The sequence below is a fragment of the Limanda limanda genome, chromosome 1 (genome assembly GCF_963576545.1).
Source record: "Limanda limanda chromosome 1, fLimLim1.1, whole genome shotgun sequence".
NCBI classification, from domain to species: domain Eukaryota; kingdom Metazoa; phylum Chordata; class Actinopteri; order Pleuronectiformes; family Pleuronectidae; genus Limanda; species Limanda limanda.
In genome coordinates this window covers 10,917,263-10,942,698 of record NC_083636.1, presented here as the reverse complement: position 1 = coordinate 10,942,698, position 25,436 = coordinate 10,917,263, and the positions used below count along the sequence as shown (strand labels likewise).

The window sequence follows — 25,436 nt, the reverse complement described above, 5'->3', positions numbered from 1 at the left end:
GATGTTTTTCTCTGCCTTGTTTCATCTCTCTTTCTGCTCATGCTTTTCTCCTATTTCTGTTGCTATTGTTTGTATTGTTGCTCAGAAAATGCTAATTCAAAGTTTATGTGAGGCAATACGTCAAGTCAAATCCAATCAGAAATTTAGATCTTATAAATAGATTTTCTAGTGACATGAATAATGGGTTTTTAGGTTTTATCATCATACAGAGGTGCCTAATCCTTAGCTACACCCTAATTGCATATGAAAATACACTCTATGGGAAAAGACATTATACAATATGTGATATGATTTTCACAATCTCTATGATGGTGACTTCTGCGGTTTTAGTAGCCTGACTGTCAGTCAATTGCCTCGTTAGAGACTGAAATATTTGATTAATAAACCTATTCATGGTGACTTTGGTGGTGCCCTGAATTTCCTGTAGTGCCAGTAGAAAGTGGAAAAAATGTTCACTTATCCAGTGTTCACTTATCCAGCGCAATGCACAGCGTGTTTGGTATAAAAGCCTGGTAACTCACTTTCTCCTCGTCACTGTTACAGCTAAAGGGCATGAAGGACTCTGTTTGCTCTCTAAAACATTGATCACTTTGACCTGATTATGTCTGCAGTTCATGTGGTGTGTTTGTGCGTGTGTGTGTGAGCATTGCTGATTTATGAATAATCTTTCTGCTTTTGTCTTCCAAGGACCCAGATTAACTTCACCGTGGCCATTGATTTCACAGCTTCCAATGGTAACCCTTCAAATAAACACACAAACACTTTGAATGTGCACGCACGCACACACGCTCTCTCGGAGACCTACAGAGAGACACACAAACGCACTGAATGCCCAGGGAACGTTTATACAAATATATGCAGATGGGAAATCAAGTGTTTCCTAATAGCCCTCTCTATCACACCATGTAGCTAAAGCTGAGTGCAGTTACATGCTATGATGTCTGTGATGAAGGGCCGTGTTATCCATCTACCCTTGAGCTCGGTTGTAGCAGGACAGGCTGCAGCAATAGAGCCAAATCCTATTAAATCAAATGAGAGCTTTCAGGCAGTGGATGTAAAAAAAAATGTGTTTGAGGTGGAGGTGTACTCGATCTTGTCTGTCTCTCATTAAAACCTCAACATTAAATGGAGGCTACTCAACCTAGTAGTGGTCTGCAATTTATTAAAACACGACTTTAATCGGGAAATGAAGAGGCATGTACAGAGAGATCAAGACCATGTGTCATATTAATTCAACATTAAGTTCATTAGTAGTCAATTTAGCTCCATCAGTGATGCTGAGATGGAATCCATGGACACGTGCATGTTGTGGTGTCGTACAAAAGCACTAATGGTAATCCACTAGATATCTATCAGTTTTAGCCATGAAGCTATGGCTTGTTAAGAACCATTTTATCACAGATGCACTCGGCTCTCGAACGGCTATTTAGGGAATGTAATGTGCCGCTAATGTGGTGCATTTAATACAACAGCATTATATATACTTAACCTCAGCAACTCTGACTGCAGAAATAATAAAAGCTGATCACTTGAATAAAGTCAAACCAAAGAAGTAGATGTAGCTAGTCAATAACCACAGGCTCTTATTCGGTTGTTTCATCTTGGTTTAACATTGACTGATGTGCTAAACCACCTAGTACATTATTGTGCCCATTGGAAATTTTCTGATTGGGTTTGTGTCTGTTCCCTTTGTCACAAACAGGTAACCCAGCCCAGCCCACCTCACTCCACTACATGAGTCCCTACCAGCTGAACGCCTATGCCATGGCCCTGAAGGCAGTTGGGGAGATCATCCAGGACTACGACAGCGACAAAATGTTTCCTGCGCTGGGCTTCGGAGCCAAGTTACCACCCGACGGACGAGTCTCCCACGAGTTTGCTTTGGTGAGAGAGTAAGACTAGGATGGGAAGCAGGGGTTGGATAAAGGCAGGAAGGATTGGAGACCTTAACCACATAGCATATGCATATAAACATGGAGGAAGTGGCTGCTCCCTAAAAGTAAAGCCAAAGTGTCTTAATTGCCCCCTAGTGGCTGGCTGCTGTATAGGAAAGAAACCCTGTCTCCTCAGTTTTAGCGGATGGGACCCTGACAAATCTAAAAAGTCAAAGTCCACTTTTTATATTTTTTTGTTAAAAAGATAAGTGCAAATTTTTCCAGCAAGTTTAGTTTTATGAAAATGGGGTGAAACGTCATGATTGATAGCTAAGGCTGACTGGTTGAGCACTCGTATCAGCGGGACCTCACCACCGCTGGTCCTTTCCCCAATAACTTCCGTATTATTGGGGCAAAATGGAAACGTGTCGTCCATCTTCATATACAGTCTATGAAACCACAACCTGTTGGAGGGTTGCCTGATATTCATTGTGTGGACGATATAATCAAAACACCTGCAGGTCTAGGAGATGCTTTGAGATAATTGTATTTAACAATCGTTGTTTGTACGTACCTTCAAGACAAAACACATAAATAATCCCTGAGCTAGTTTGTACCATCTGCACTGGCTCTGTGCCTGGACCTGTTGAATGCATATTAAATCAATAACATACCGTAAGTCAGTCGTCTCTTCTTGTGTTAAACACAGAATGGGAATCCTCAGAACCCGTACTGTACAGGTATCGAAGGTGTGATGGAAGCCTACTATCAGAGTCTGAAGTCCGTTCAGCTCTACGGCCCCACCAACTTCTCCCCTGTCATCAACCACGTGGCCAGGTATCACAAAAACACACTTGATTAAGTGTTTAAATTTCCTGTCAGCACTTTTCTACATTTACTTTTCCACTATCTTGTTTTCAACATTTAATTATTTTCCTTTTACTACATGCACAAAGTTTTACTCTTGAATATTTGCTATCATTGCTTATATAATGAGCTTCAGAAGTGTGAAAGAACACAGAGTACATTTCACTGTGCGACTGACACTCAACATGTGTTCTCAGATTTTCCCTAATAAGCTCAGTGCAGCGGGTGTTGCCAGGTAGCTAACAAGAGCGAGAGGAAGGGGGGGGGGGGGGGGGGGGAGAAAAGCTCAGGATGCAAACAGAGAAAATACCCGGCAGCTGATTGCGTGTTTGTTTGTTTCGGGGGGGAACATAATTCATGCTGCAGGAAAGCTAGGCAGACACAGGATCTAGTCAAAGTTTGCAAAAATGAAAAACAGAGAGAGAAAGAAATTAGAAACTATTCATGCAAGTGTGTAATTAAAGAGATGTGCTGAAGTGAAGACTCGCATTGGGTTACTTCACACATTTAGAACAGAATTTAGTGACATCTTAATTGCATAGTTATAAAAGAAGAGGAAAGTGAAGGAAAATGGTGGAATCAGCTTGAGTACAGAGGCAGCAAATTATCTTTTACACAGACTGTACTGTCACCTGAACACCCCTTTCCTCTTTCCCCAACTGCATGACCTCATGTTTTTGCTTTTGTCTCACACACCTATAACTGATTTGTTAGACTTACAATAACATCAAAATCTTGATATTACATCACTCCCATGTCTTTTATGTAAATGGATAGAGCTGGAGGCCAGTTTTGCTTTGGAAAATGGTTTGTAGTACTGTGCACGTAAAAAGCACTGGTGTGCATTTTACATGTGTACATCTCTACATCCAACTTTCACCTCATATTTAAAAAATTACCCTTTTCCTCTTCAGTGTGTTGCTTCACTCCGATATGCACCCAGGTTACTTTTAACTTTACTACTCCCTCGCTTTCTCACTTCTACTTTTAAGGTGCTGCCCTATATCGCCATCTTTCTCCATCTGTGATGTTGTCATCATCCACAGTGGTAGACTCTTAAGTCATCCGTTTTGCACATGAATGCACATGCACATAGATCTAACCTCCTAGTGCAGAAAGGTGACGTAACAGAAACTGAACCAATGCAATAATCTCAGTGTGTAAATATCAGTAAGTCGGATTATGACTCACATGAGAGCGAAAGGTCACACTCAACATCAGAAAATGAAGACCACAGTAAGCTGAGCATCTGTCTAATTGACAGAAAGGTAGAAACACTTGACACATTACGTTTTTTCTTTCTTCGAGTAGGAGCTGAGTGATTTATTCAAATTATTTCAATAATATATCAAATTAAAATGAAGGTTTCAATTATGTATTTAGGTATGTATTTAGCTTAAATTAAAACCACACAGATAGATGCTTTATTTGATTAAGGAATGAATCATCATTGTAAACCACAGACATGATGGTTGCACAGAAATAACTACAAAGGTGTCTGTTTTTGTACACAGGTATGCAGCTTCAGTGAAGGATGGCTCCCAGTACTTTGTGCTCCTCATCATCACTGATGGCGTCATCTCAGACATGGCACAGACCAAGGAGTCCATTGTTAACGTAAGGACGTATCTTGTTGGTGTCAACACCTGAACATCCACCCTAAAGCTTGGTTTATGATCACTGCTCCTGTCCTTAAACACACATTGGCCGTGCAGGTCTAAAGAGATGAATATGACCCCTTAATAATGAAGGAGATTGCGAAGATGTACTGCATTCTGAAAACTGAAACTAAGGTTAATCAAAGCTCCTGGAAAGAATAGCCTAATGCCCAAAGAGTTTTTTTCTTCGTCTTCTTTTCCCTTTTCCGGCAGTTTGGTTGTATTTTTCTCACAGAGTCACTGCACCACAAACAAAAAGATTTACGGGAAAGCCACCGTGCCTAAATCACATTTGACCATCAAAACGTTCAAGTTCATCAAAAGTACGATGCATGTCAATTGTTTTTAATGTTACAGTCTTCCACTTTGAGAAAACTGCATCTGAAAGTGATAGGAGAAGTAATAATGATACAAGAAAGTATACTGGGGTCCATGCATCTGATACAAGTTGGAGATATCACACATTTCTTTCAAAAAAGGAAAATAGTTGTGCCTCACAAAAAGATGAAAAACAACACATAATAATAGAGAAGACAGCTGCCTATTTAGTTAGAACCTAAAGTATATGACAGCTGTATCTGAAAGACAGCTTGTATACTTAACTGTGGGTGGATGATGGGGAAGGTATTTTGTTGTTTTTGTTATTTCAGATTTTTACGTCAGTCACTTGTATAAACATATGTTCGAGCAGCTGCTTATCATTCTGTTTGAATGGTGTGAAAAGTGGGCGAAAATGTAACAGAATAGGGATATTTATAAAACTAAATGAAAGAATATACCATGGGAAACACTTTCAAATAATGCCATAACTATGCAACAGTATGTCATGTTTCATAGTGTTAGGTCAAGCAATTGCATAAATATAAAACCATGAACAAAATATGGAAATGAGAGGCACTGTGATGCCCAGAGGTCTAATTACATTTTAGCAAAAATGTGTATTTGAATTAAAGATGGAAAACAGCTGTGGTATTAGTTCCTTATTAGCCTAATTGGTCATAACTGTAAGCTTATAAATGTATTTGACAACAAAGAAAAAGCTCATATATTTGGCCTTATATCCCCAAAATCTCAAAGTGTACATAATCATAATGGGGAGTCAATTAAAAATTTTAATTAATCTTTTATATTGTCTTTTTGTACTGGGGAGCCTTTACTACTGTAATTTAATTTTGTTTCTAGTTTTCTTTCCCGTCCTTACTTTTGACAACATGTTTCTTCGCCCTTCGTCTGTCCTCTCCATCACTGTCAAGTCACTGCGGTCTCCAGGGGGAAGCTGGCGTGCTGTGTAGAATGCAAACAAAATGAACAGGCAACATCAGCCATTTTTGTGAGAGCACTGATCCATCTCAGGCCTTTAAAGAGCAGCGGGGGCTGGGAGGAGCGGAGAATGGGAGTTGGCCGATATGAGCAAACAGGGAAAATCAAACAGAGAGCAAAGGGCAGCAGAGACGTGGAGAGGACCCGTACGGAGGGAAGCGAAAACTAACTGAGATCTGTTGATTAGATCATCCATTGCTCTACTGCCTGAGGTCAACACATTACTCAAATACACACATTACACTGGTGGCCCTCGCTTTCTAATACACACACTCCTGACACCTATACACACACAGAACACAAACACATGTCATTTGTAAGCTGTCAGTGAGAGAAGCGCGGGTTGTTGATTCTCTCTCGTCTCTAATATTCTCTCGTCTCTAATATTATTCACTGTGATGTTTCGACCCACGCAGCGCTCCGGGAGGTGCTGTACAGAACACACACATCAGAGATTCACACATATGCTTACACGTACTGTATGTCATATCAATGTTGGCAAGGCTTAACTATGACATGATCTCTGAGGGGCTCATTTACCACGGATGATGACAATATATAGCCATATATGACAGGTAGCTCATTTGTAGCTCAACTGTATTAATGGCCCATGTAGGTCCAAAAAGTAAAATATTGTTTTCAGACTTTTTAAATGTCTCATATTTATGTCTCCTCCTCTCCTCTCCTGCAGGCAGCATGTCTGCCAATGTCCATCATCATTGTGGGGGTCGGACCTGCGGAATTTGATGGTAGGTTACCAAGAACGTTTGAATTTGTTATTAATAATTGAATTGTTGGTAAAAAAAATTTAGTTCACATGAAATCAAACTGCTTAGTCACGGGATCTGACCATCAAAATCCATTCAGCCAAACTCTCTTATTGATCTCTATTACTGGTTACATTTTGTGGTTAATTGATGTCTTTCTGGTTTATGTCTGTGATCTGTGGGTCTTTTAATCAATAATGTACACATACTAGGTTTGCATTTTTTTTTCATTTTATCAGCCTAACCTGTTTTTTTATCACTTTTATTTTCCTTAGCCATGATTGAGTTGGACGGAGATGAAATCAGAATTTCATCCAGAGGACGATATGCTGAGAGAGACATCGTTCAGGTACACACTTCTTTCTTTCTTTCACTCAAACTATCACCGACTGCCTTTTTTTTTACAACTTTCTTTTATTAAATCTGTTTGTTTTGATATATCAAAATCAAACATGATTAGGGAGATTCTTGACCATCATTTTTCGGATTTTTATTATTTCAAACATCACTGGGTCAAACCGGGGCAAATATTAGTGGCTGTGCCTTTTTTCACCCTGTCTTTCTCCCTTTTTCTGTGTAATGTTTAGTCTTTCACTACTGGAATAATACTTGTCCCAGTGCTTGCCTTTGTGGTAGTTCACAAAACATATTAGTTTAGTTTAGATCAGGGGTGGGCAAACTTTTTGACTCGCGGCCCACAATGGGTTCCAAAATTTGACAAAGGGGCCGGGCCAGCTACAGGTGGATGGAGTGTTTTTGTGAACTAATATAAATGACATGGAAAAATCATTACATGAAAGGATTTGGCCTTTACCAAGTAGCAAAGCACTTATTTGCAAGGCCATTTAACAAAAACCCGCCTTCAGAGAAAGGCTTGCTAGCCTTTGCTATTTCGAATGCCCCCTCAAAAAACATGCCTTGGTAGATGACTCTTTAATCGCAGTTTGTCAGTGAAAAAAAATGTTGCTGAGTCTGTAAATAAGTCGCCAACCTCTGAGCTGCAGCCACCCGTTCTTGCGTTGACTGCTTGCTAGCGTAGTTAGCATGCTTCGTAGCAAAGTGACGGCTGATGTTGTACTCCATGAAAACTGCGACAGTTTCTCGGCATATCAGGCATACAGCCTTCGATTGGACTTCAGTGAAAAAGTATTTTGTTGTCGACTATTTTGTTAAACACTCGGCACTCATTGTCCACTTTTTGTTTCCTTGATCCTCTCATTTTACAGAAGAGCTCACAGGGCAAAGGGAAAAAGTCAAGGGAGATCATGTGCCTTTTCAAGCCCTAAACACCACACTCCCTGGCAAATTTAATTTAGCTGACAAAGCAACTTACAATAAGTGCATTCAACCCCGAGGGTTCAAACCCAGAACAACAAGAATCAAGAAAGTACAATTTCTTCAAAAATAAAGCAAAACTACAAAGTTCTATAAGTACGTGCCATTTAAGTGCTACAAAATTGTTAGTTTCAAACAAAAAAAAAAAATATATATATTATTTTTAAATTTTATTTTTTTTATTTTTATTTTTTATTTGGACAAGTTCGGCGGGCCGGATTAAAAAGCCCAACGGGCCGTACTTTGCCCTTGTCTGGTTTAGATGAACAGAACTAAAATTGTAAAGGTCTCAAGACTAGATAATTTAACTAATGACAGTTTATTGTTTAGTGGTGAATATTCTCTCACAAAATTTAAAATAAATCACCACGGTTACCACACAATAAGCCAAGAGTTCAGGAGCCCCTGGCAAAGTGCCCACTTTGCCTGGCTGATAACACATACTTGGTAAAAAAGTAAATAGTTTAAAATATTTTGAAAAAGATTCAAAACCCATTCAGATATTCATTTGATGTCAGGAAAATTTTAAAAAGACTGACAAGTGAGTTGCTAAAAAAACCTGAGTCCTGTGTAGGCTGCTGAACTCTGTCTGTGCAGAGCCACTTGGTCACCTTGCCCCCAGGGAACACGCACACACACACACACACATTTGATTGATTGATTGACACACACACTCAACCATACATTCATCCCTTTTTCTTTTTGCATATTTATATAATTCCCTTGCATCAAGACAGTGAGAAAAATTAAAACCAACAAAAAATCATTGATCCTTTGCTCAGCTTTGACACGTCAAAGTCAGGTTTTTCTGCTCTGTGACCTTTATACCGCCACTTTCATATTTGGCTGCCTGATCCCACGTGGGCGAGGGAGCCCCACTCGTTAGTTGGCTTTTTAACAAGCTTGAAGAACACACACATACACTGGCTCTCTACGCTGACCTGGAGATGGGGTAAAGCTAAGATCAGTGGTGGAACATTACACCAGCTCTACCCACAGGCTCTCATTATCAGCAGGCTAATAACCCAGAGTGACATTGGCGAGGTTTACATTTCGCTGCAAGCTTTTCCAGTACAAATTGGCCCCTTGTATGATCCTGTCTCTGTAGGTGACAACGGCTCATTAAGTAAATGAAAAGGAGACATCCTCAGATCTGTCTCTGTAGGATTCAGCAATGTAAGTGCATATAACCAGTGACGGTCGTTGACATGAAAAAGGGTTTGAAATGTGTGAGCATTTATTCAATCACAGCAGGATTAAGGTTGCGAAGGAGGCAGCACAGTCTTACGATGTAAATAATGAGTTGCGACACTGTGACCTGTTAGATAAAAAAGTCAAGAGCAACATGTGTCCATGGGTTCATCAGCAAAACATTGAAAGACAATATAAATAAGACTAAAAAGTGACCCTGGAAGCCAACTTGAGTGCCTGTTTTGTGGTGAACTGACCCTGGAAAACGGTTTGTAGCTCATTATATAATGAAACACTTGACCTCTTAGAGAGTATAGTGCATTCACACCCGTATGTTGTGCCAGCAAAGAAATAACACATACTGTACATGTAATGCAGTCAGAAATATTCAATCTTTATTTCAATTTAAGCCGGATGTTCATAGTTTATCAGTAGTATTATTATTGAGATCTGTGGATAAGTTATAAACAAGTAGTCTGGCCAATAGATTGTAATTAATAAATATGGAGTTAGACTCCAGGTCTGAGAAGTGAAGCCAATGCAGAAGAGTCTGAAATCTGTATTCTGCTGGCTCCTCTCTCCTCTCTCTGTCTCAAAGCTCAAACTGGTCAATTTCACCCTGAATAGCATCAGGTGATTTGAATCCCTGATATCCTCCCTAAAACCTGATATCAATAATTTGCACAATTCTTGTGTCTACTTTTGCTGTTCAGTCACCAGTTTTGCTCCTAATGTTCACCCCCTCCTTTGTCCCGGACAATCAGACAGTGGAGTTTCATTTCAGCAAGAATGGAAAACCTGCAGTGTCTTAATTAGCTGTGACTGTCTTCTCTGTAGCAGGGCCAATTTCAGGGGCCTCATTTATAAAAGAGTGCGTAGGATTCATACTAAAAGTGTACGTACGTACAAAATCCGGAAATGGCGTACGCAAAAGATAATTCCGATTTATAAAACCATGCGCACGTACAACTGAACGCAATGTTCGCTTTAAAAATCACAGTCCACTTGGAAAGGTTCGTACGTGGATCTGCCTCCAAATCCGCCCTCCACACGCCCACTTTCAACCATAAATGGTCAACGCAAAGCACAGCGTGAATATTAAATGATGCTGCTGACCAATGGGTTTCCACCGTGAGTCCTGACGGAGTCACGGCATCAAGCGATGTGAAGAGGAAGTGAAACTTTCTGACACTGACAGCGAGGTGTTTGTTAGTGAGGTGGAGGTGAAGAGCGACTTTATGGGACAGCAGTGATGTCACTAATAAATAATACATTTATTTTATTTCACAGCGCCTTTCATGTCACTCAAGGACGCTTTACAATTTAAAACAGGAGCAAACAAATAACAAAACAATTAAAATAAAAAGTGCAATTAAAAACAGCATGGCAACTACAGTGAGAATGCAATCCTGAAAAGGTGGGTTTTGAGAGAGGATTTGAACTGAGGGAAGGAGTCAATGTTTCGGATGTCAGGTGGGAGTGAGTTCCAGAGTTTGGGAGCAGAGCGGCTGAAAGCTCTGCTCCCCATGGTGGTAAGCCGGGCAGAGGGGACAGTTAGATGGATGGAAGAGGAGGATCTGAGGGAGCGGGTGGAGGTGGCAGTGTGAAGGAGGTCAGACAGGTAGGGAGGGGCAAGGTTGTGGATGGCTTTAAAGGTATGAAGAAGAATTTTAAAGTTGATACGGAAGTGAATTGGAAGCCAGTGGAGTTGCTGTAGGATGGGGGTGATGTGGTGGAAAGAGGGGGTGAGGGAGATGATACGGGCAGCTGAGTTCTGGACCAGTTGGAGCTTATGGAGGGATTTCTGGGGGAGACCAAAGAGGAGAGAATTACAATAGTCAATACGGGAGGTGACAAGGCTATGTACAAGAATAGAGGTGGTATGGGGGGTGAGGGAGGGACGGAGGCGATTTATGTTACGGAGATGGAAGTAGGCGGTGCGGGTGGTGATGTTGATATGAGATTTGAAGGAGAGTGAGCCATCGACGATGATAAATAAAGAAAATACACTGATACTCTGCTGCTGCTGCTGTGGATAACACACTGTGTGAGATCAGAGATCGCTGAAGCCTCGCTTCCTCCTCGTCCTCCCATTCACATGCACACATCGAGCAGAACCCCGCTCCGGTGTCACGGCAGTATTTATTTATTTAGAGCATCGGACCGATTCCCTCACATCAGTGGATCCTCACCTCTTCTGGGATATTATTTGCAAAGTTTCCTCATTTCTTATAAGTGATCTCCAGTGCGCTCTGTGCTCTGTGCGCTCTGTGCTCTGTGCTCTGTGCGCTCTCTGGCTCAGTCCCGTTCACTGCAGCGATCTGATGATACACGCACAGTGTTAGAAGATATTATTAAAACCTATTAATGACTCGGCTCCGTAACTCTGCCGTTAAATCGAATCTGAACCTTATTTGCTTAAAGTTGTTTTATATTTTTTTAATTAAAAGGCTCATGTGGAGCAGATACGTCGCGCGAGAAAAACTGTTGGTTTTAATGTAAATTATGAATTGGATCAATAATCTGCTGCAGTTCACCACCTCACGTCTGTGTCGCCGTTTTCCCGTCTCCCCAAAACGCTCGTACGGGAGGGTCTAAGTTTGCGTAGAAATACGCACATTTTCCCATCAAGTTTGTTTTTATAAATCCCAACGTTGGCGTGAGAAGTGGCGTACGCACGTTTCAGGCCCGTTTTGTGCGTACGCAACGGTTATAAATGAGGCCCCTGGTCTGGATTGGAGTTTTTTTTTTTTTTTACAAAACTCATCTTGCAGGTCACAAGCACATCTTCCACTTGTACAGGAAACTAAGGGGACTGATTATGTGATATTGTTTGAATTTTTTATCAGCTTTTTCTATTTTGTGCTCATACATATAATTATTAGTCCTGTGCTCCTCTTCTTTCTCAAACTTCCTCATTTTCCTTTCACACCATCTCTTCTCCATCTGCTCTTTTTTCTGCAATCTTCCTGTCTGTGAATTTATTCGCTTTCTTTATAAAACTAACTGTATCTCCATTTATTGCTGTTATTCTCAACTGACTATTCCCTCAGCCCCACCACCTTTAATTGTTGTTGCTGCAACTTTTAATGTATCAGTTAAAAGGGATGATGGTAGCAGGTTTACACCTCAAATGTCATAGCTATTACTTTAAACAATGGGTCCTTGATCCAGAAGTAAAAGCAAGTGTCTCATTTCTAAACAACAATGGCAAATTTTACCAACTCGAGTGATCTTCACTGTTAGACGTTTTCTCTGTCCGAAATCAGACACTGTCTCCTTAGGATGCATAGACTGTGAATGCCGAACAAAATGAAACGTCCGGTCTAAGGAGAATTTCCTATCCGGCTATCTTTAGCTACTTTGAGCTGCTAGTAGCTTCTAGGTTGACCCATGAAAGATCCACTCATTGGATCCTTTGTTGCTCGGTAATGGAAGTACACATTTGTTGGCCACATTTGAAAAAGCATTCGAAATGGGACGGCCCAGCTGCTTTCGATCCTCATATGCAGCTTCTGAAGGATGATCAAGATAATGCTAAATTAGTTGGTCGAAAAAGGTAAACTCCAGCTGATTATGGATTAAGTTGATGGATGCTGGAGAGTGAACTTCAATCAACTAAAGTAAAAATTAGCCCAGAGCTGCTAATATTAGAGTGCACTCAATTACCAGAACCAATTTCCTTAAATAAAGAAAAGAAATAAGAAAATAATGCAAAGTGCTAGGTGTGATTAGGGTTAAATGTAACTCGTAACCTGACGAAATGTAGTTGGGATGTCTCCCTTTACCTGGACATGTAAACAGTAGCGGCTTACATTAGAATAAACTCAAAGGCTGAAGAGAAATGTCCTGATCCCTGTCCCCCCATCCAAACCCTCCCATCTCTTCTTTTCAAAATCTCTTCTTTTCTCCCCTGTCCTCCCTCATCAGTTCGTCCCGTTCAGGGACTACGTTGACCGGACGGGGAACCACATCCTGAGCATGGCCCGGCTCGCCAAAGACGTCTTGGCCGAGATCCCCGACCAGTTCCTCTCCTACATGAGGACCCGTGGGATCAAGCCGTCACCGGCACCACCTCCCTATACGCCGCCGGCCCAACCACTCCAAACTCAGATTTGAGGTGCGATGCTGAGAAGGTATTTTTTTTTTTTGAGCCAGGGGTTTCACTTAACTGACTTAGTGCTCGAAATACTTCCATTTCCTTAAAGCCGCTCTCCATGCCTTGACGTCGTAGGTCACGTTGATCTTTCATGTGTTCGGGAAGCTGCATATCGGGCCAAGAGAGTGACGCTTTGGAGTACAGGAAAAGCCAATGAGAGTCTGTTTACTTCCACCACTGTCAAGCATTCCTGTTATTGTCTGGATTTTTTTCTTTTTTTCTTGACTGGGAAATTTGGTCAGGCTTTGGGAGTTTGTAAAGTTTGGATTCAAGCTAGGGAATACATTTTTGTCTGCCTGGATCCACCTGGTGAATTGAGGAAGCGAGGAAGAAAAGGAATGAAGGAGCGACCTTTAGAAACACTGTAGAGAGAATGTCTCCAGACAAAACAAAGGAATCACTGATCTTAATTGATCCTGTAAATAACTGGACATCTCTCTGTCTCTCTCTCTCTATCTCTCTCTCTCTCAGATAACTCACTGTTTACAGTAAATGCAGACAAGGATTTTTACTGTTGATACTTTTATATTCACGTTGTTTCAATACGAAGCTTGTTATTCTCTCTAATACTCTCCGATGTAATTCTCTCTCTCTCTCTCTCTCTCTCTCTCTCTCTCTCTCTCTCTCTCTCTCTCTCCTGGCGTGTGTGTCAGGTAGCAGCAGTGCAGGTCCTGGTAGCCCTTCTGTACCGTACCGTGCTGTACCGTACTGTACTGTATTCTAGTGTTTGTATAAACCTTTTGCATGGGTGTAGCCTCAGTCAAGTGCATGCATTTAGTGGCCCTGCACTACCTCTTCTTCTACCCATCTATCCGACTGTCCGTACGACTGTGAGTCGAGTGTCTGTCTCTCAGTTTGTCACTTCACCCTGTCTGTCTGCACTGCTCTCAGGCCTGTCTGTCTGTCTGTCTGTCCCCATGTTACTTATCTTCTTCCTGTCTATCTCTCTCTCAATCTTTCTTTCCTTTCTTTTATGCCTTTGTCACTTTTACTTGCTGTATTCCCATGCAACAGCTTGAGAGGTTTCCCAGAGATGTGATGGCCCTGTATGAGGGTATTTTATGTAGCATATATTGATTAATGAATGGGAACACAGCAACTCTTTTCCCGTCTCTGTCTCTGTCTCTGTCGTTCAAACTGCCTTGGCAATAGGATGCCCACATGCCCCCGGGGTTTCGTCTCATCACGTCGTCTTAACACCCAAGTCCCTGCCCCGTGTTCAAAGCGACAGCAGCTGCTCTCAAATGGGAAACTGTTTGAGCAAAAAGAGCCCAGTGGTCAAAAATGCAAAGAAAAACACAGTTTCCCTATGTTTGCTTTTTTGTGCCATTTATTTGGGATGTGTATTTTTAAATTCCACCTTTGATATAGCTTTTTTATATGTTTGTTTTTACGACGTGTACTTATACGTGCCAATCATATGTAAAGGGATGATTTGTGTAATGTCACTGACAACGTCCCTCAACTTTATAATTTAACGAGTGATCGTTTTTCTGTATGGTGTCAAATGAAGAATGAGATGAACATAACTGTGCTGAAGTGATGAGTGAATGTGAGTATGAATGAATGGAATATTTATATAAAGACAACATGAGATGGAATGTTAACGTCTTAACAAAAAGTAGTAATGAAGGAACATTTTATCATTAATATGTGAATTACAGTGCAGCAAGTGATGGTAGCATTGCAAAACAGGATTTTACTACATTTTTCGTCGTACACTCGCTTCATGTTATCAAAACTTATTCGATAAGCATTTTGAAAAGTTAACTAAATTCTTTGCAGGTAATATTTTACACCTTAAATTTCAAAGACAAGTAACAGCTCATCAAACTCTGTTGATTAATACATTTGTTATACATACACTGTGTAATACATAAACAACTAATTTTAGTGCTATTAAATCAAAATTTCTAATAAGAAACTGATGATACATTATGTAAATCTTAAATCGGCTTTTCATCTCCATCTTCCTTTGTTAACTTTTTACTAATTTTGTAGCTCCAGCCATTGGTCAGCTAACTGATAAAGTAATATCAGACGTAGCAATATCTAGGTAAAGTAAATGATCACATCAGACTATCAAAGGGATTTTTTCTTTGTGACATGATAATTGGCTGCACAGATTCAATCCCAGGACTCACAAACAGCCTAAATTGAATATCTTGCCGAGCTATTTGAACGGCAAACTACCTCCTATTTCTAGCTACATGTTCTTCAGGAAACAATAACTTAATACTTCCGCTTTTATTACATTCTCAGTTCATCAAATCCCTGCACAAGGCTCGTTGACAAGGACAGGACACAGTATGAGAGCAGAAAAAAAGCCATAAATTCTTGAATTTCAATCACAACTGAATACTTCACTATAAAATCATTATGCAATACTTAAGATTGAAATTTTGATCCCACAGATTTTGTAGAACAGATATTACATATTTTCCAAAGTATGTTCATTTATATGAACATACTTATAACTCTTATAGGTCATTTAAAGTTTGTATGTTTTTATTATTTCTAGTGTTCACAATTGAGAAATATTCAAATGCATTTATTCGAGTAAAAATTGTAATTGTATTGGTGCAAGTTTAGTCAATCAAGCTGCTGAAATTGGATTGGACAAATTCAAACAGCAAAATTTCAAATGAAAATTTTAAAAACCAAGGTTTACCGATGGCAACCAGTCAATCATATCATTCATATGATCCGACTAAAAGGAATTACTGAAAATTGCAAAAATAAAACAATTGCACACCTTTAAAGAAGGTTCATTTCAAAATCAAAATGAAAACATATCGAATGCTGTCAAATTTGAGATATTGTGTATTTTGGAATTTTTTTCAGTATCAACATTTATTCAGTTGCGTATGAAATTCAGAATGTATTGGCCTTATTTGCAGCAAATATACACACACAGACACAAATTACTACTCGTAATAAGTGTATGTTTGTGGTGGTCTGCTTTGTGTCGACAATTATACGTAATTAACTTTTTTTTTAAATGTTTTATACACATTTTTTTGTGCAACAGTTCACTAAGCCTACTAAGCCCATGAAGAAGAGAGTTTGTGGATGTGTGTGTCTGTTTTTTTAGATACATTTGGATGCATGTGCTTGTGAGTGTGTGCGTGTGCGTGTGCGTGTGCGTGTGTGTGTGTGTGCTTTATAAGAGAGTTTTAATAGACCATGTGAGGTTACACATCAGATCTTTGTTTACTAAAGCTATCCAAATAACATATTGTATGCTCGTCATATCTTCTTAACAACGTGCACTATGTTTGCATGGGCAGTTTTACAAAGGATGCACCAGTTCCTTTTGTTAAAAACTGAGTGTTTTGAAATGTAAAACTCTGTATAAAAATGACCTGTACAAAATTGCCTTAAATCTTTCACCAATTTTTCTCGGAATTGTGCGATGCCTTCTTCAGAAAAATGAATTGTTTAAAGGAGTTGATCGTTTATCTATTTTGTTTCAGTGTTTCTATTGCTTTTTAGTGTATTTCCTTTGCACAAGTATGAGAAAAAAACAATTTGTCTTGTACTTTTTTGAAATGGTGATTAATCAGAGAAAGCATGGATGAAGTACTGATTGTCTGATAATATATATATATATATAATAGATGACTATTTCTGTATCAAACTATGGATTTTTAAAATATTATTCATATTAAACACAACAATTTCTGGACATTTTGCAGCACTGTATTTTTTTTCTTGATTTTATCTAGTTTTATTTTACCGTATTTTCTCTCCTCTTCTCTCTCCATTCTCAGACTGATGGATCTGATTGGCTCCCTCAGACAAGATAATTGTACAAAAAAAGCACTAGTCTTGAGCTTCTGCAAAACATGACCTACAAAATATTTGGTTATGTCATAGGTAACTGGCAAGTCTTTCTCTCAATCACAATCTGCCATCTGCCTGGTGAGGTGGCAACTGTTTCCCGAAATATGAAAGAGGAAAATATTTCATTCTCAGTTTTTATGTCTGAAATTAATTGTCACCTGCTAAAAGAGGCAATCAGTAAAACTGTCTGAGCCCCGTCTCACAGAAATACAGCAACTTTGTAGAATCTGCTGTTTCTTTCATCAACACCACAATAACTCAGCGAGTTGCTTGGCAGCTGCTGAGATATCTTGATTTTCCAAAGGCACAATCCAGCTTGTTTTTGTCTGAGATTTAGTCTCAGTGTGTCACTCAGCAGTGATAGAGCTGATTGTCTTTCTGTTGCTTATAAAGATCATAGGTTACTTATTGAGAGACAGTTAGAACTCTTAACATTTCACTTTTAAACGCAGACGTTAGTCTCGAATCAAGCTCAAACTCAGTCAAACACCATCATGTGTGTCCATGTGAGCTGCTGTATACATGGTGACTTCCTTCGTCTCTGCCTGCCTCATGTATGATTAGGCCTTTAATTAGTGAAATTCCTCCCACTCACTCTCCGCATGCGTTTCTGGCTCGATAACAAATACGTGAGTTTGTGTCGTTCGCTGTGGGTTGACGAGCTGTCGCCATCAGAACTGTCACTTTGTTCCACGGCACATTCGACTGCGGCATGTGGAGCTTCAACAATATACGATTTGTTTCCAAATGTCAGTTATCTGAGGAACAATATGGTGGATGTCAACAAATAAATGAAACAATACAGTGTTTGTGTGAATGTCTTACCACCATCACTATATGGCACCAATACTGCTATGCTGTCTGTCTAAAGGTATTTGGGGAAATGTAGGAAATCAGGAGTTTAGCTACTGTTGAACTGACTCCTACAATCTTTGTATTTATTGCAAGAGTTTAACCAATTATTTATTTCCCTTGACATAGCATAACAACATACTGAACCCCAAAATACACAAAAACATTAACAAAGTTGAAAATTTACACTTGTGAAAATATAATTTCTAAAACTTGGCTGGGCAAGACATCAAAAAATATGGACCCTTTTTGAAATATAAAGCAGGTGTAGTCTGAGATTTTTTTTCTTAATAGCTTTGCAGCTCTTCAACAGTTTACGTACTCAATAAGTAAATGGGTGCATCACTTTCTTTGAATTCCCAGAGTGAGGGGCTTTTCCATGTAATGCAAATTTAACATATAAAAATCACTTTGTATACTCATGGTGTGAGGTTAATGTTTTTTTCCACTTGTTGGAAACGTAACCTTCACAGTCTCCCTGCTTCTAATAAAGTGTCGGCAAGTTACAAGACATCAACCAAACATCTCAGAGTACAAGGGGCTTTAAAACGTTGTCATCATATCTAACTTCAGCTCTGTCGCCAGACAACAGAAGTACGGACATGACTGACACCGATCACGAAAAAAACCTCTGTAGAACAGATCGTCTCCTTTTGTCCTTTTGGTTTGGCCTTCGCGATCTACACAGCCCACAAAGGAGGTGATCTACATTGGCCGAAAGATCGCGTCCTCTAAAGACGCATCCCCTGAATTGAGACACAGCTTATGTAAGTGTTGTAATAGGCGGATGGAATCAAGTGTGCACGCGGTGTTCCGCTGTCCAATCAATCACCATCAACCTCCTCTTGTATATATCAGATAAGATGTCAGGTGTTGGCCCAAACATTTCTTATTTTTTTAAACCCTGCAATAACTTAGATAGCGGACAAAATTGGCTGATGAATTTGCCTCATTATGTGTCAAATTCCCTCGGCTGGCTTCACACTTGGTCTCGCTCAAAATCAAGCCTGTAATTGTGGCTCGGCTGCCAGACAGGTGCTGAGATTAGGTCTCAGAGGAAGTTCGTACATCCGTGTATGAAATCTGACAGCGGTGAAAGAAGGATCCCAATTTAGCAGAAATTAAAATCACTGCTTTTTTAAAGTTATTTATCTAATGAATGACAGGGATCAGCAGGGAGGGTAATATTGTATAGTTTAACTTTTTTCCATCTCGAAAAGGTTGTCATTCATCAATTTATCGAGCTTCAGATATTTGTGAAAACCATCTTCTTCTGGAGTCTGCTGGCAGAAAAGCTCTGAAAGAATTGTCTCACCTCACGGAGAACTGTAGAACCTCATTAACATAAATGATGGTTCCTAAACATTTCATAAAGCAAACTAGCAGCGGTGTCTCAAGAGACTTTTGGCTTTTAGCCCACACATCCAGTAAAACAAAAATATTTGAATGGTTCAACAAAAGCTCCCGGAAAAAGATTTATTTGCATTTCGTGCAAAAGGCTCTTCCTCAGACTCCGGGGGGCGACATTGAACCAAACCTAACCCCAAACAAACCAACATCCTTGGAATAAGAACTTCTAGTCTTCAACCAAACCTCCCAAATTACCAAGCTTTTGTCTGAAGGTGACATGTGGCCTTCTCACAAAGTTGTCGTTGCTCTGGACAAACGTATTCAGCTTCTCTCAATTCATAGCCCGAGGTAGTCGCCTACTTTACCAATTCCACTGTCGTCCAACCAACACTTGCTAGTAGTTCCTAAGTCATGGCTGGTAACTAAGTGTAACCTGGCTTCTGCCATCAGAACCCCAAGGCTTTCCTGAGTTCCTCCCTTCAAAGGACACTGTCTACCCTTCCCAGGAAAAAGATATAAGTCGGTATCTTCTGCAGAGGCTTTCCGTGATTAGATTGGCTCGTCCCACCCTTGTTTCTGTTACCTAGTAACAGAGCTGCAGTCTGACCTCTCAGCGCTTTCGGCGCCATCACCTCACCAAAGCGCAAAGGTTTGGCCCGGGTGTCTCAGGAAAGGAAGGACGCATTTGAAGGACCCTTCGAAATGGGACAGAGAAGATTTGCCAGCACTTTACCGTTTTTTTTTTTCAAATCATAAAACATATTTTTAAAGTAAAGCCTTTTAATTCCTGAATTTTAACTTTTTAACCTTTAACCTTGTTTAGATAAGTGCTATAGAAATTAAATTGCATGATTATGATTGTTACACTGTTGCAATGCCCCTGCTTACCAGCATGTGTCTCGCTGTTTTTTTTAGTTCTAATTTACCATAGAAATTATGAATAAATTGTCAAATTAAAATCTCAAGAAACAGAGCATGATCAGACACTATAGAAAACTTTCTTAATTGCTTTAAACTGTTAGCAGCAAGTAGTAAACAGTGTTTGCATAGTCTAGTTTTCTCCCTGATATCCCAGACAGATGATGATGGAAAGTCATTCCTCTGAAATATTTCCCTCCTGGAGACAAAATGGCAGCGTGAGGTGACAGGGAAATGAACGTCACCTGGACTCATCACGTGCTCCTCTACTTAAAGCCGAAACAGTCGCAGGTTAGTGTTGGCTGCGTTTGGTTTCTTTTCCTGCACCTTGCATCATCCTCACAGCAATTCACGCATCACATATAACTTCAAATAGGTTTAACTTTTTGTTTTGTCTTTTCCATGTTTATCTTTTCATTTTACGAGAATCCTTTACTCACGTGTGGTTTCACCTCTTTGTCCTTGCTGGAGCTGGGTTGAGAAAGGAGAATGCGAATTGTGCAAAGCCTTGTTTTTTATTAAAAGTTCATTCATTCATTCGTTCATTAAAATTATTAAATTTTTTATTATGTGGTTTCACTGAACCGAACATTATCTGACCTGGATTACCTGCATTAAGAAACTAGCTGTCAGTTGTCATAGTTCTCCTTTTTACGAGCCTGTTCATGTGGAAGAAGCAACGTCATTCATTAGAAGCAGAACCATGAATAAACTACTTAATTCTTAATGCATGAGAATGACAGTGATATTTAACAAAGTGAAATGTAAACAGTATGATCACATAAATAGAAAAGAGAAGAAACGCTAGAAATAACCCAAAGATATTAAAGTATGGCAGGGGATCAACTGTAAATAATGACAGCAAAGGTTTCTTACACGTGATGCAGTTGAAGTTGTGTCAAACTGTTTCTGCTGCCAGAGCAGAGAGGAGAGGAAAAATCAATTCGACTGGAAATATTGAAATTTGTGTTGTGAGAATATTTTAATATAAGGCATCACAGGGTTTAGTTCTGTATTTCTACTCACGTTGTTCTGATTCACAGTGACAGAATAAGAGAGTAAAGCATCAACGCTGATTTGAATTCAGTCGGGAATCAAAATGAAGCAAAAATTCATCTAAAATTAAGCTATAATATTTATGATGTATTTATTTACTGTGATCTGCTCCACAGTTCTGTTTTAAAACAAGAGATGACAAGTGAAGTCATCAAAACACCAAAATAATTCCACCTATCGATGTAAATCGTCTAGTTTGTCCCTGTCAGGAACCTGTAGAAATGATATACTGTTTAGTGATCTGATTAGTCAGTTGTTGACAGATTTTGATTCATTATTCTGATCTGGAGCCAGTGATGTGTGTAGGGTAAGTAACCATGGTAATGTTCCGTCGGTTAGGATGTGAACCACTGTGGAAACTCTGAAAGGTTTAGAATTAAACCACAGGTTATAAAATCAAGCTTCATAATCCTGCCTGTGGTCTGTTCCTCCACAGTCACAGAGATCCAGTCTTTCTTTGAGGAGTTTGCATGTTCTCCCCATGTTGCCGTGGGTTTTCTCTGGGGACTACAGCTTCCTCCCACACGCCAAAGACCTGCAGATTGGGGTCAGATTGCTTGTAGCCATGAATGGTTGTATGCTGGCCCTGTGCTGGACGTTTGACCTCTCCACCAGGAAGTACCCCGCCTTACATCAAATGTCACCTGGGATTTGCTCCAACTTCCCCCGAGATAGGATAATGGATGGAGGGAGAATCTGCAAGAAAGACTGCAGAGAAAACAATTTTGGGGAACAATGGAACTATGTATGAGGTTTAATCCGTCCTTATTTTTGTCAAAACCTGGCATGATTTAAAATGGCCCTGATAAATGTATCATTCGTAAGGTTTCAAATACAGAGAGCAGACTCAGGTGAAGGATTCATCATGCTGTATGCACCGGGGTGCTTTTTCCCTCTGCACGAGCGGGGGGAGCCGCAGGCACATGCACGCCTCAGGTCGCTATAAATAGCTTGATTTTCCCAGCATCCCTTGAGGCCAAGGGAGGAGATGGATGGATTGATTGAGGGTCGACGAGAGGCGTGAGGGAAAGGTGCTAATATCACTGTCAATCAACATCTAATGCAGCGGCGGCAGAGAGAGAGAGAGAGAGAGAGAGAGAGAGAGAGAGAGAGAGAGAGAGAGAGAGAGAGAGAGAGAGAGAGAGAGAGAGAGAGAGAGAGAGAGAGAGAGAGAGAGAGAGAGAGAGAGAGAGAGAGAGAGAGAGAGAGAGAGAGAGAGAGAGAGAGAGAGAGAGAGAGAGAGAGAGAGAGAGAGAGAGAGAGAGAGAGAGAGAGAGAGAGAGAGAGAGAGAGAGAGAGAGAGAGAGAGAGAGAGAGAGAGAGAGAGAGAGAGAGAGAGAGAGAGCAGGTCCTGATACTGTGTACAGAAAAACGATGGAGGAGTGCTGCTCATTAGCAGCGATAGAGGACAACATCAAGGCCCAGCATTCTGGCAAGATGCACCTGAGATAATGAACGTCATGGAGGAGCAATTCATTTATTAAATTACATCATTTGTGCATTACTTCGAATATTAAATCTGAAAGAATGAAAGAATGTTAAGAGAAGGTGGAGTACTCATCGGTCTCGTCACTCCATCCAGACTTTGGGGAAGAGAGAAACGATTCCTTTGCTCCTTAATTGTTTAAATACTTATTCACCAAATGATTATGTGGTAATTAGTCGGGTCGTGTGAGTTTCCTTTTTTTTTTGTCCTTTAAAAAGACTTGATGTCTTAATGCTTGAGTAAGTCTAATGAACACTGTGGTCGCTGTCTGTCAACCAGGGTCGTAATTATGTTCGCTTCTCACTTCCTGACACAGCCTGTAGCTTAGCAACCTGCCACGGAGACAGGGCTAAAGTTGGATCTCATTTGAATAATTCCCAGAGACATAAAAAAAAAGAAAGAAGTTCAGATGGTTTCATGCCGCAGAGTTTGCATCCTCTAAACCTGAAGGCGGCATCTGGACATCTCCCAGAATGCTCTCTCACGCACCCTCACAGCGCCCCAAGTTCTGCAGACAGAGTTTTGCAGAACGTGATATGAATGTGGGCGAGTTTCATAAATTACTGTGTGCCGTTATTAAAACAAAACATATGTTTTGGCCGCTCTGCCCACTGAACTCCCACCATTCTCATATTAATAGAACATTTTTCTCCATGTGCTGTAATTGTTTTGATCGAGGTGCGAGGAGATGGCACGTTTTTCAGGTGCATTATATAAGTTTTAGAGCATACGTGTTATACAGTATTTTTCTTAAAGCATATACTATCTAAATGAGATTTCTGTTTTTGTCAAACGCAGGGATGCCAACAGCCTCATTTCATTTTCCTTGTACATTGTATAATTGTATTGAAATCTACATTATTAGATTTTCATCTTCATGGCGCAGAGATATTCTGACTTTTAGTGCCTGATATAGTGCAAAGCTTGAGCCTACATTTACCCTAATGCATTTCATTAGTGTCCTACATTAGGCTATTGGCTATATGCATAGAAATTAGGCCACCATGAAGCAATATATGACCCAACAACTTGTGGAAGAGACAATTAGACCCCTGTCTTTTTGTTATTAGGGGATAAAATTACATTAAAAGTCAAGTGTGTATGATTTAGTGCCATCTAGTGGTGTAGTTGCATATTGCAACCAACTCTATACCACTCACCCCTCCCTTTCTAAGCATGAAGGAGATTCTACGGTGGTCTTCAGTTAACATCAACACATGAAAGGCCGTCTTTGAGAAAAAATTACTAGACGTGTATTTTTTGGTTTGATTAATGTCCTATACACTAACATGGAGGAAGCATGGCATATGACTTATACTACAGCCAGCCACCAGATGGCGGTCAAAACACTTTTGTGGCACCATAATGTTTATGCTCATCATCTTTAAACAGTCTATGGATGACAACTGTACCGCAGATTATATCTATTATTATATCTAATAGAAATTTGCATTCACCTAGCTCCCCGCTCCCGCTCCTTAAAAACAAGATGAGTGTCTACATACGGCTCCCTCTGCATCCGCATCTGTTCCTCTGTGTCCCCATGTTTACTCTGGAGATGTGTGATCAAGGCACCAACTGCAATCGCAGTTTACTCTCAAATATAATTGATAATTTGTTTTGGAGTCATTATTACAGAGTGGGGGTAATTACGTTCTGATCAAATGGAGCGAAGCTTAATATCTCATGTTGAACAGCCACCGTCAGCATCATGGGGGGGAAACAGGAAAAAAGAGACCCCCGAACAGGGAGAGGAAGTTTTATTTCTGTTGATATGAAATAAATGAAGATAATTACTGACCCTGCTTCTTCTTCATTATAGTCCACACACAACAACACCAGCAGAGTTTAAGTGAGATTAAACAACAACTCAGCCACTTACTTGACAAATGGCTTTTATTGTGCTTGATGGGTTTAATCAGTGGATGCCAAACACACACACATACACACACACTTTCTCTCACTCTCTCTGTAACCTGGCCTGATACATTATGCATCACAGCTAAACGCTTCTGTGTGGGTCTTAACTGTGTGTAAGCATGCGTGAGAGAGACTGTTTTCCCTCCTCACCTGCCGATGCATTATGCAGGGAGACAGAAGGCAGATGCATGGAGTGTTGGCAGCCTCATCGTCTCGTAAGAGTGTGTGTCTGTGTGTTTGTGTGTGTGAGTGAGTGAGAGAAGGAGAAGGTAAAAGGTGACTGGGGAAACAAGGGAGTTTCTGATGACTGTTATTTCTCCAGCCAGTGTGACTACTGTTGAGTTCCATGTGAATGTGAATACATGTATTGTGCGCTGACATGTAGTGTGTGTGTGTATGTGTGCGTGTGTAGGAAGATGACAGATGTACATTGACGGAACGAGAATGTCGGAAGACTGAAATAATCATCTGACATCACAGCTACGCACACATACACACACATTGTCTACTATATGTTGTTCTTCTTGAATTTCTAAATAAAGATGGACGACATGACGACCAAAACATTTCCCTCGCCCGCTGGTGGCTGGATGCATCACAGGTGTTAAACCCCACCTCCTCCATGTTAGTGGATGGGACATGCACCAAACTAAAATATCAAAATACAAATGTTTATGAAATATTATTTTCAAAGATTCTTTATAATATTGGTCTCAATGTCTCTTTTCATAGGTTAAAATGGTCAAATAGGCTATTGCTTCATAATGGCCTCATTTTTATTCATATTTACTCATTTATTTAATACGAGTACATTTCTCTGCATGATACAATATTAAC

General features: G+C 40.1%; 1 protein-coding gene across 3 annotated transcripts; it reads left to right on the top strand.

Annotated features, from left to right (window-relative positions):
• The first annotated feature begins 692 nt into the window (after nucleotides 1–692).
• Nucleotides 693–15,726, top strand: LOC133001957 (copine-8). Of its 3 annotated transcripts, none has more exons than XM_061071698.1 (8): nucleotides 693–734; nucleotides 1,703–1,884; nucleotides 2,584–2,711; nucleotides 4,256–4,358; nucleotides 6,411–6,468; nucleotides 6,762–6,835; nucleotides 12,943–13,132; nucleotides 13,247–15,726. In XM_061071698.1, exons 2-7 carry the CDS (start codon nucleotides 1,735–1,737, stop codon nucleotides 13,129–13,131), a joined length of 702 nt encoding a protein of 233 aa, XP_060927681.1. In that variant the 5' UTR covers nucleotides 693–734; nucleotides 1,703–1,734; the 3' UTR covers nucleotide 13,132; nucleotides 13,247–15,726. The 3 variants fall into 3 exon arrangements, with proteins under 3 accessions (XP_060927681.1, XP_060927673.1, XP_060927666.1); XM_061071690.1 differs by having other exon boundaries at nucleotides 12,943–13,148; XM_061071683.1 differs by having other exon boundaries at nucleotides 12,943–15,726.
• The last annotated feature ends 9,710 nt before the right edge of the window (nucleotides 15,727–25,436 follow it).

What these genes read in the sequence shown, in the direction of transcription:
- LOC133001957 (XM_061071698.1), top strand. Translation starts at nt 1,735, where the DNA reads ATGAGTCCCTACCAGCTGAACGCCTATGCCATGGCCCTGAAGGCAGTT. An exon ending in CCAAGGAGTCCATTGTTAAC is followed by an intron (nt 4,359 to 6,410) that starts GTAAGGACGTAT and finishes CCTCTCCTGCAG; the next exon opens with GCAGCATGTCTGCCAATGTC. An exon ending in CTGAGAGAGACATCGTTCAG is followed by an intron (nt 6,836 to 12,942) that starts GTACACACTTCT and finishes CTCCCTCATCAG; the next exon opens with TTCGTCCCGTTCAGGGACTA.